Source organism: Perna viridis, chromosome 6 (assembly GCF_037379345.1).
Source record: "Perna viridis isolate PV_CMFRI_1.1 ecotype Kerala chromosome 6, ASM3737934v1, whole genome shotgun sequence".
Taxonomy (NCBI): Eukaryota; Metazoa; Mollusca; class Bivalvia; order Mytilida; family Mytilidae; genus Perna; species Perna viridis.
In genome coordinates, this window is record NC_142450.1 from 42,945,719 (window position 1) to 42,958,175 (window position 12,457).

Below are 12,457 nucleotides of genomic sequence, written 5' to 3' on the forward strand. Positions count from 1 at the left end.
AAAAAATTAACCATTAAAATGTGCATAAAATGTTGAAAAAGGGCAATAATTCCAACATGGCTTAATAGATTACAACGAAGATTTGACCACAGATAGATTTCATCATGCTTAACACTTTTCCCCAATACCAGAATTTGGCTAAACCTAACAGTTTTGGAGATTTATGTGAAAAGCTTCTGTCTGACCTTATATTCTATTTTCAGTAACAGCAGCCATGTTTTTCAATGGATCAGAAATTCCCAACATCAATTCTATGCAGGATACCGTAAGAAACGTTCATACTAAGTTTGATTCTAATTGGTCAAGTAATGTCAGAGCAGAAGAGTTTAGAAAAATTGTTAACGACAGTGAATGACGACAACAATGACAATCGATACTAAGTGATTGCAATAGCTCACATGACCTTTGGCCAGGTGAGCAAAAAATAATTATGTTTAACATATTCAAAATGTATAAAAAAATTATTTAGATTTCTCCATAATAGGAGATTCACACATTCAATATGTATATAATCACTGTGCAAAGTTTGAATACTATTGCTTAATGGTAAATACATTTTGAGATACAGATTGCATTAAGTAGGAATTGTTCACAACATAAATTGACCAAACTGCTGAGTTCAACATGCTCAAAATGTAGGAAAAAAACAATCCAAAGGTATAATTATTTAATATGTATATAATTCCTGTGCAATTTTTCTTTAAAATACAGCTTAAATTCTTTTTGAGTTACAGATTACACAAAGTAGTTACCCTTAAGCATGACAGGCAGATGGACAGACAGAGTTGAGTGGCTATTACACCTGCTTTCACCGTTTTATGGTAACATTGAAGGGATTCCCACAAAACAATTTGAATTTTTCAAAAAATTAAGGAAGCTTAACACAATAAATAAGTGGGACAGCCCTGTATAAAACAATATGCCCGCAAATCTTTGTAGCAGGTTGATAAAAAGTATCTTAATAAAAATCATAATTTCAAAAGTGCACCAACAGGCACAATCTTAAATGTGTAAAGAATTCCATGAAAAAACTAGTTCCCTGAAAACAAGGCTCACCTCCCTACTGACCACCATGCTAGCATTTTGAATTTAATATGTAGATCATAGTTTAAAAGGTTTTTTCAGTACATATATATCTAAGCTCGTTTCAGAAGCTCAGTTCCATTAGCTCTGAGTTGTGGAGTAAAGATCAATACTGGTACAAGCACAAAGGTTTGATTTTGTATGACAATTTAAATTCACTGTCTGCATTAAGAAAACTTTGGAAATTTTTACAATAATACAAAACTTGAATCAATAGTCCAAATATATAACGTAATAATGTAATATAGTATCTTCTCCAAGCTTAATATAGATACATCATAGTATGCCACATGCACCTAGACCATCAACAGAGTGAAATATGTAAAGCAATGTCTGATAGGTTGTTACCAAGTTAAGGAATTACCAGAAGGAAAGCTAGAAGAGATTAGATGAACCATTCAAGTGGAAACCTTTGATTAAAACCATTTATATCAATAAAGAAAAGTCAGAGAAATATTAATACTCTTATATACAGTAAATAGGTAGCAGCAATATGTATGAAATGAAGAGCAGACAGGAAAGTTTCAACAGTTACTCCAAACACTTAAACAAAAAAACTGTTTCAGTTTGTTATGAACTTATATTTCAAACATATTATCAAATGTTATTAAAACAAGAGCAGTGTTTCAGGTCACTTGTTTCAAAACAAAAATTATATTTTATAAAGACGTGTCACATTGACCTTTGACCTACTGACCCCAAAATTAGTGTCTTCTTTAACTAGTATAAATTTCATTGAAATTTATGTAGGCTTATAAAGGTTACGCCTAGGAAACCAAATTTTGGACAAAGGGAAAGAAAGAGATAAACCAAGTATACGGCAACGGTAAAAAATGCTGGTCATTGACTGACAAATTATGCAAATGACCGATACCATTTTCCAATATCAGACATAAAAAAATTGTCAACCCTTATAAATTAGTCTGCGTGGTTTTATAAACATCCTGTCTACTTGTCTCCTAATTGTTTATTGGAAAGTACTTGACATGTATACATCAATATTAATTAGCTGAAGTGCAGCCACCTGTGACTGCGATTTTACCTGTAACTGATTAGTTGATTGCATAATTAAATTAATGCTACACGTGCAGCACCATTGCGTATACGAATTAAATGAAGTGACTCGGAGAATTTTCATACATTTATTACTTGATTTAAATAAGAAAAAGATTGACTAATTCATCATTTTCCCGCTGATCTTTCAGTGGTAATGAAAGCATATGGCGCTGAAACTACAAATGAAGTTGTAGTTTGTAATTATTAATTCATCAATTGAATCTTTTTAATACAGAAGTCATCAGCCCATTCAAATCAATGTAAAAAATGTATTCGCAATTTTATTTTTGAAATAATCAGCATTTTTTTCATCACTCAAAGTGGCTGTTTGCCAATGTGATGAAAAAGTCAGAGAGACACCATGTTTTGCTTACATGTCAAATCTTCACGTGTGGTCAAAACCGAACTCATTTACATATTTTGTAAAAAAAAAAAAAGGAGTATGTGATGGAATAACACAAATTCCAATATTTATCTTTAAGTAACTACCAAAAAGGGTTTCTAAAGTTTATTTGCTATCGAGGCAGGTAAAGGACTAACATAAAGGTCTGCTGAAATTTGATAAAATATCTGACATGGGCTGTCAAAATTTCTGGACCCATGAGATATATACAGTACGATTTATGGATAGGCAAACATGGGTATATTATAATATTTCCATTATTGTGGGTGTATTGAAACTGTCATTGTAAGCTTCAGCAGTTTTAGGTAATATGTGAACTAAAAGCTTGCCTTTGTATAATATATGACAAAAACTGAACAGCATTTATTAGAATTAATCAATACTTTGTACCAGATTTTTTAAGTGCCATTGTATTTACCTGCTGAGCAGAGAACAAGTGCCCTTGGTATTTACTTATCACAGTATAATCACAGTCTCTGTCCTCATACCAGGCTGTAGGTGTCAGAAAATCTCTTGGATTAGCTAAACCATTAGCTCCTGTTGTAAAATGTAAATATATTGATGGTAATTTTGAAGTAAGTTTATATATACTTTAATGCTTTGTTTTGAAAATCAGTATAAATTTGATCTGAGATTGGGATCAATGAGAAATAATACTTTATTTACAATCTATAATAGAGTAATCAAGGGAACCAAGATTATAGCGGTAATCAAAAGAATGTAATCTAGGGACAAAGACCAGACATGGAAAACAAACATACACAACAAAGAACATAAAGTAACTAAAATCATACATACAAAGTAACAAAAGCAAATGAGCAAACTGGGAGCATGGACCAGGTGCACCGGTAGGGTAAGCATCCTCTGCTTTTCTAGAAACACCCGCTGAGTTTCTCATAAAAAGTCAAGTCCAAGGTAGACGAACGAGGAAAGGAAAACTATGACCCGTTGATTAAATCAGTTTTCATAGTGCAGATGGATACACCATAACGATCCACGAGTTGATGATGACGACCATAAAACTTCTGTAGTGATGACTTCATTCTTGTAGCACCATAACCCTGTTCCAGAAGCCTATTTGTTAAGAGTTCTAGCGCGATACAAAAAGTCTGCGTAGTTTCGACAAGCTCTGGCATAATGTATGAGTTGTGATATGAACACTCCATACGCAGGTGCCAAAGGGATGTTGCCACAGATGAAAGAAATGTTGACAATTCTGAATGAAAAGTCATCATGTTTGACGTAAAGTTTGGTCAACAGTTTTCCTTTACCATCGGTTTCTAAGTGTAGGTCAAGATATGAGGTTGACTTCACAGTGTCCTGTAGTATCCTTTATCTCAGGTTCTTTTGGGTATATGCGATGTATCAAATCCCTGAAATTAGGATTGTTTAAAGATAATACGTCATCTATATAGTGGAAACTGAGATTAAAGGATCTAGCCAAACGATATTCTTTCTTTCTGATCAGATCAGCTATAAAGTCAGCCTCATAAGAGTGAAGGAATAGGTCAGCAAGTAAAGGAGGACAATTTGTTCCCATTGGAATGCCAACTGTTTGTTGAAAAACATGTCCACCACACTGGACAAATATGTTGTCAATTAAAAATTCCAGCATTTTGTAAATATCTTCCTCTGTATATTTGGAAGATGATTGGGAATTATTTCTTACAAAGTATGAAAATTCTCTACCAAGAACTATATACTTGTATCTAGGTGTACCATCTTTTTTGGAAAAACAACGATGTATAATGTTTTTAAGTCGGGATTTTAACTGAGTATGGGGAATAGAAGTACACAGTGTTGAAAAATCATAGGTTTTGATGCTATTATATTCAGATAATAGTCTTGAACTGATTGTCTCCAAAAGTTAAAAGTATGAAAGAGGTTTGGTACTACATTTTGAAGATCCAGCTATGTAATGTTGTTTGTATGGATTCTTGTGGAGTTTAGGAATCCAGTACATAGACAGTAAATCACAATCATCGTCCTTGGTAGAGAGACCAAAAGAGGATAGCCCAGATTTATGGTTTTCCACAATCTCTTCTTTGGAAAGAGTGGTAGCAGTATAGGTCTTATCACTGCTATTATTTTCTACATCTACCTCTGATAATAAACATTGGATATAAAACGTTTTGCAGACAAAAACAACGTTGTTTTGGGCTTTGTCTGCTGGTATGACAACATATTTGTCATGTATAGTAGCAGTGATTCTCACTCAACTTTAGCCAGTCGTTTTCGACCGCCGAAAAAAGCCTTGAATTGATTTGAGACATTTCTGCTTTTAAATATAACTTAAAATATAACTTATATATATCCTTATTTTAAGGATTAGTAGTGTTAATCGATTTCGAACTTTAATGGATAAAGACTGTTTTTACTCCCATATAAAAACAAACCCTTCGCGAACCTCGCAACATATATATATATATAGCTATCTATTTTCAGAAATTTAAATGCACACAAAAACAATGCCTCCGATGTGTGACTGGTGGATTTCAATTAATTTTAACGTCTATCATAGGAACAGGCTCAAGGTTCATCAACCAATCCTCTTCTTAAGATCTGTCTCTATCCTTCTGATTTTGAGGAGTTTTAGGTTGAAGAGAGCTTTTGGGGTGTGGTGTTTGGCAAAAAAGGACAGGAGGATTTTCTCTTATTAGTTGAGTGTCAGGTCATACCATAATAGTAGCTTATGTCAAATAGCAGCTATTTTTAGACTGAATGCATCAAAGCTTTGTCGTGATGTAAGACAAATTTCTATTTTACTATTTTTCTAATAGTGCCTATTTTATTTTATTAAGTAACACACTTTTTCTTATAGAAAATAATAGTTATTTTGTTGTAATATTTAATGTATTTATTGATATGTCTGTATCTGTAAACTTAAAATGAATATATTTAAGAGTTTTTATGTCTTTAGTTTATGATACTATTGACTATTTACAAAATTCTGCTGCCCATAATATGTCGTTCATGCTCTTCGCAAAAGTGACTAAAGCCCTCAAAATCCCTAAAAACCCTGATAGTAGACAATGTTTTTGCTATATCAGGGTCTTTGAAAACTGATGTAGCCCTGGCACTCATTGACCTACTTAAAACTTTCATTCGTTTCAAAATTAAAGACCTCACGGCCTTTAACCACTCTGACAGAGAATCAATGTCTTCTTGTTCTTGTTTTATCCATTTTCTTCCATAGTCCTCTACGGCATCCATAAGAACTTTAAAGTTATAATTCCAATTTATGGAGTATAGATAACGGTACTTGGGACCTTTAGAAAGGATATTACGGAGATTCGTTTTCGATAATGGTTTAATTTCCCGTAACGACGTGACCAGAAGGACCATATTTGAATGGAGAGGCTTTGCAAGAACAGTCAGGTGGTTTAAAACACGTAAGTAGGATAATTTCTCTTTGCAAACATTGGACTAGAAGTATCTTTCTTCATCCATATCTACATACCACCCAAATCCTTTAAACAAAGTTTTATGAAAATCCATCAAGTGAGACAATATTCAAAATATGTAAACCCAATTTAACATCCTTCAGTTAGATTATTTTTTTTAAAGCCATCTGACAATAATTATCTTCTTTCATGTAGGTCAACATATAATGCTCAACTTTCATACAAAATTTGCAACAAAATCTATTGAGTAGTTTAGAAGGAGTTTCAAGATATGTGAATAGACAAACAGACAGAGTGATTCCTATAAACCCCCAAACCTTGTTTGTTTTAAATACCAAATTTTATACTACTACAGCATATGTAATACAATAAGGTTTTACAGATGTATAATTATAGATCTTTACCAATTGGTCCCAAATTGGGGAGTATAAAATGTCCATCATAGACCTCCAGCATGTATCCCCTTGTGTCACCAGCCACATCTACACTGAACCTCATACCTTGCTGAATTAAATAGAAGAAGTTAACAGAATTATAAGAATATACTATTACTAATTATGCCAAGGCTTCATTCCTTGTACAATGAAACTGTCTAAATCCTAAAAAAAACAAAAAACTGTTTACACAAGACCCTTTTTGAATCCTTTCATGTCAGTATAAATGTATTTTCATTTATTTAAACCAAACAAATTCTAGTCTGAAAAGGGGTTCGGTTGAGACAGGTTTTGCTGTATTTAACACAGGACTACTATATTATATACTATATTGTGACTACTTCTTACATACATCGGTAGAATTCATTGGTACTGGATTTGGCTTCCTATTTCAATATTATTGGTTTGAGTACTTATTGTATGTAATTTATTTATAGTTTGAATCTTGAACTTTTTATGTAATTGGGTTATCAATATCCAAATAAAAAAGAGGAGGGTTGCAGGGACAGAGGAAATTCGGACTACCCAGCAGTAAGACATAATGGAGCAATTGCTTATAGAGTTCAACATTCTACAGCTGACTATGCCATTGCGGACAAGTTTCTTTCTGTCTAGTTCCTGCGTTATCTTCTGGTGACTGAGAGGGGATTTAGTAGATACTATCTGATCAAGACCTATCTTAGGAACAGGCTCAAGGTTTCATCAATTCTCTTCAAAAGATCTGTCTCTATCCTTCCGATTTGAAGAGTTTAAGGTTGAAGAGAGCTTTTGAGGTGTGATGCTTGGCAAAAAAGGACAGGAGGATTTTCTCTTATTAGTTGAGTGTCAGGTCATACCATATTAGTACCTTTTGTCAAGTAGTAGCTGTTTTTAAACTGAATGCATCAAAGCTTTGTCAAGATGTAAAAATCTATTTTTTTTCCAATAGCAACTATATTATTTTATTACGCAACACACATTTTCTTATAGAAAATAGCAGTTATTTTGTTTTAACATTTATTGTATTTATTGTTATGTCTGTATCTGTAAACTTAAAATAAATATATTAAGCATGTTTATATCTTTAGTTTATGATACTATTGACTATTTACAAAAAATTCTGCTGCCCATAATATGTCGTTCGTGCTTTATGCCAAAGTGACTAAAGCCCTCAAAATCGTAGCTAAAACCCTGTGAGAGGTTACTCATTGAAACATGTATACAGCATACCAAAATTGATTGGTGTTTTTGTATTTAGCTACATTACAAATCTTGGTACAGGCAATAAAGCAAATATGTCAGATGAGATCATTGTCTAATTTCTTCTAGGGGCACCAATAAATCCAACACATACATGACTTTTATGCATGTCTATTCCATGCAATAACAAAAAGCCTTTCATTAAAGGAAACTCTTACACATGTAACAATAAGACTTTCATTAAGGGTAAGACTAGCAAAAATTCAACACCAGTGAGAAAAGTGATAACCGTTGACTTTTCTATTTTGTCTCTAAATATAGATAGGATACTTCTCATTACTGCAACAATTTATGAAACTTTATCTTACTTATCAGGAAATTTAACTACCAGTACAGTAGATTCCGCTTAATTGCATAGCCTATTTGCCAGTAAAAATTATGCAAATAACCGGGCTATTCTTATAACCGAAATTACGATTTTACCGGAAGTGTGAGTTCAGGTAAGACGACGATACTGTGGATCAACCAGGGATATCACTGTTCAACATTTCTGATCTGGTATTTAATTGTTATAGACCTTCACATTGTATTGTTCTTTTATCAATAAATAATAATATATATTGTGTTTATCTTGTTTGTTGACCTTCTTTACGTCGTGTGTATTTATAAGTAAAACCACGTGTTTCTCATCTATAAATAGTCAAGTAATTTCCTGACCTTTCTATGAAAGAAAATCCCATATTTCATATTTCAGCCAGGATTCAGTGTAATATTCATCAATGTTTGCAGTTTCTGGGCTTTTGAAATGGTCTGTGCGTTTTTAGTCCTCTGTTCAATCATCATTGTACACTGATAGTTGTGTATTATACGTGTCATTGACCTCAATATATTCCTATGAAGTGTGGATAGTATGGGGCACCTTAGGGTAGTTGAATTTCATTAGACATTGTACTGAATGAATGATGACTTTTAATTTTCGGTTGATATTTTGCCTAGTAACCCAAGCTCACTAAAAACTGTTCACCTCATTAAAGAAAATTAAATTTACATTGATAATCATTTGTAGTCGGAAGAATTTAAATAGGGACAAAAAATACCCCCAAGCCGTACCCCAAGCCGCATCATAAGGTGATGTTTGGCATGTCGTCAGAAGCCATTGTTGGCCTAGATGCTTGTTTAATGCAATTAGAAATCATTTAAATTGTCTTTTATGTCCATTATGTTTTTAATCCATTATTAACACCTCCTGATTGATGATAACCTAGTTTTTACAACAATAAATATGATTGACATATTTATGACCCGAAGGCTTAAAATAGAATTTGGGAAACCCTGTCTTTACCTCAATGAGGCAAAATTCTCTATGCAATAAACCGAAATGCACCTGCAAGGCCTATGCAAATAAGCGATTTTTTCCCTAATAGAATAATAGGAAATGGTTTTGTGCAGGAGAAAATTATGCTAATAACCGAAATATGCAATAAAGCGATATGCGATTAAGTGGAGTCGACTGTACTAGTATTCTATTTCCTCTATTCAATATATTTTAATTGAAATGCATAACTCTGTTCTGTTGTTAATTATTTCATACCTGAATAACACAGATTTCATTCGGTTCAACCTTCATTTTCCCGAACTCTGTTGTAATGTGAATTTTTCCTTGCTGCGGAACTACAAAAAAAATTGTATAAAAAAATTGAATGTCCTGTTTATTTTCCACAATCCTTCAAATATTCAATGCAGCAGTTTGAGTTAAAAAATAATTTGATACGTGCATTTGAAATATCATCTCTAAAAAATCCAAATAGACTTCGACTAAATGCCACTGTAGCTTTAACATCAGATATAGGTTGAAGAGTTCGACACATACAGGTATAAAGTGTTCATTCTTAGTTTACAAATATTGCCAATTCTTACTACGCTTACCAATTAACAAGTCACCATCAGAATCATAGAAACACCTGAAATAAAAAAAAAATATTACCAAATACATACAAAGCCAATTTCGTACTATCATCATAATATAAGAAGAAGAAACAACTTCACATAACTAAATGATACACTGTCACAAAGATTTGTACTTGTTACAACCTTACTAGCTTGATAGAAAACGTTTAAGAAACAATAATACAGTGTCACAAAACTTATGATTGGTTCGACCTTCTAAGCTTGCTAGAAAGTTTTTTTTTAAGAAGCAATGCAATTTTAAGTGTTATATGTCATTCTTTTTACTTTAGATTTGGTTTATAGGGAAATGGTATCTGTATCTGATTGGTCACTGACATTGGTAGGTGAAAAAAAGCCATCCATAAAGTATAGACATACTTGTTGCCCATAGATGTATTACAGACATAGATATAAATAGCTATTCCATGCCTTCCCTTTGGATCACCAGCTCCACATATTGTAGATAAACCCTGAAATACAAAATACAAAATATTTTTGTCATATTCCAAAAATGGACAAGCTAAATTTCAGAAGTCATTTGTTTATATGGTCTATAATGTTCATCAGTTATGTACAGGTATACACATAATGTAATGTCCTACAGATCTCAAAAATAAGCACAGTGTCATAAGTAATAGATAAATAAATAAATTATAATGAACATTTAAAAGAAAATCTGGGCTACATAATTTGGCTTATATCATTTTAATAACTTTCATAATAATCTATAAAATAAATTTGAGTAATGCTCACTAAATTGAAACCCCCCAACACCTCCATTTGATTGACAAGTAGCTTTCAACCTCCAAACTGATTTGGAGCAAAATCCAAAAAAAATATATATATTGTAATATGTTACCAAGATTCTGTGAAAATTCATGAAATTCAATTCAGTTGTGTAGCAAAAGTCATGGATAAAAGATTATTATTCACATATCAGGGAATGATAAAGTTCTTGTTGGTTGATGTGATACCTCAAAAAACATCATATAAAAATCTAAAATAAAAGCTGTGCATATTAAATTCTAAATAGCAATGATTCTGTTAAAGTTTAATTAAATTCCATTAAGTGGCATAGGAGGAGTAACGGATAAGAGATGGGTACCCCATGTCCCTTTATTTTATAACATAGTCCATGTTTTGCTACGTGAAACCCCTAAAGATCTAAAAGAAGAGGTGCACAGTGGTAATAAACAATATTCTGTAAAAATTTATTCAATCCAATTCAGTGGAGAGATGGGTACCCTCAAGTCCCTCTATTTACATATGGTATGCTTAAGTCCATGTTTTGCTTCAAGAAACCCCAAAATTGATTGGGGACAAAATTAAAATACTGGTAGGAGGTGCACAGTGGAAAAAATGTAATTAAAAATTGAAACAAGTTTCAATGAATTTCATTCAGATGTGTAGGAGGAGTAATGAAAAAGAAATGGGTACCTCTCTGTGTAATGGAAGGAGGTATGGACAAAAATAAGGATGGACACCCCAATCACTATACCCCAACAAAGAAATACTGTTGAAATAAATCTGTTCTAAAATAAAATCAGTCACAAACCTGGACAAAGTCTATTTTCTTTTGGCTTGCTTTTGGAATATCAAATGGATGCCATCTCATCTAAAATGTGAATTTAAAAAACACTGATAATCATATTATAAAGAACACAGGTCATTGCAGCAAGTCAAAGTTAATGAAAAAAGATTTCAACAAGAAATCAAGCAAACACTTTTCGTCAGAACAATAAATGATTTACATGTACATGCAAGTGTATTTATATCAAGTTTATGAAAAAAAAAATGTGACTATAAAAAAAATATTAATACTGATACAGTGAAATATCTCAACACTTTATCTAGTGATAATGTTGTCTTGTTTTATCTCATTCAATAAAGAGACAAAGGAATACATTACCTGATTAGGATTAGGTTTGACTGTATCCAAATCATTAGAAATAAGACCATTATCAATGGCTTTGAAGGGCATATGTTGTACTGCTGGCTTGATTCGATAGAACCAAGTTCTCTTATTATCTCCCCTTGGTGCAGTGAAGGCTGATCCAGACAACTGTTCCGCATACAGACCATATTTACACTTCTGAGGGTTATTCTAAAATTGTTTGTACAATGTATGTTATAATGACATGATGACTACAGAATATACCTTGGTTATTTTCTTTTAAATCACATGCAGCCCGACTTTTATCACGATTATCATGGCCTGACAATGCTGAAGTGATAAAGATTTTATACACAAACTTTTCTAGTTACAAATCTCTCAATATGATCATCAACAATTTACTTGATTTAATATGCAATATTAAATTAACTAATTCAAACTTAAATTCTAATTAAGCAAAGATACTAAGGAAATAGCCATGAAAAAAAGCATCGAAGCAGTCATATTCAACTAAAAAAATTTGAGGATCTTGGCCTTCAATAGAAAGTATGGCTAACTTTAAAAATTAAGCTCCCATCTGCCCCTGTCAAAAAAAGTTAATAAAATTCCAAAAAAAAAAACCTAGAATGTATTGTCCAATATCAATAACTTAATTTAAATTTTTAAACTAATGGCCTTTTTTCTACTTTGGGTTTTGCCTTTATCACATAATAATCATAAAATGGGACATTGTGAATATAAAAATATCACAGATAAATGGAAGTATGGACATCCTGATATCATCATACTTTTACACAACGAAGAGGTTATTAAAAGCAAAAAAAGAATATTCTGATTCCTGTGTGTCATATTGTGAACACTGCTACCTAAATGGTTTAATGCAGATGGATCTTAGAGATTGAATGAGTAATCGATGAAAATTCTAAATCAGAACATTAATGATTAATGAGACTTTCAATGCCATTCATTTTTCCACAAAGAAACTTTCAGATACAGAAGACTCCATATAATCGTTATTTCCAAAGATTCGTAGTCCCTATACTGAATCCTTTCAAAC

At 32.3% G+C, this 12,457-nt stretch overlaps 1 protein-coding gene across 4 annotated transcripts in view; it reads right to left on the reverse strand.

The window, feature by feature from the left end:
- Positions 1–12,457, reverse strand: part of LOC148615066 (homogentisate 1,2-dioxygenase-like) — a 29,720-nt gene that overhangs the window by 11,233 nt on the left and 6,030 nt on the right. For all 4 annotated transcript variants that reach the window (XM_088589718.1, XM_088589720.1, XM_088589717.1 and 1 more), the window contains exons 3-9: positions 11,416–11,610; positions 11,062–11,121; positions 9,885–9,976; positions 9,486–9,520; positions 9,151–9,230; positions 6,351–6,450; positions 2,961–3,079 (exon numbers count right to left, since the gene is read on the reverse strand). In XM_088589718.1, the coding sequence (XP_088445844.1) occupies positions 2,961–3,079; positions 6,351–6,450; positions 9,151–9,230; positions 9,486–9,520; positions 9,885–9,976; positions 11,062–11,121; positions 11,416–11,610 (681 nt within the window). The remainder of the gene's footprint in view (positions 1–2,960; positions 3,080–6,350; positions 6,451–9,150; positions 9,231–9,485; positions 9,521–9,884; positions 9,977–11,061; positions 11,122–11,415; positions 11,611–12,457) is intronic.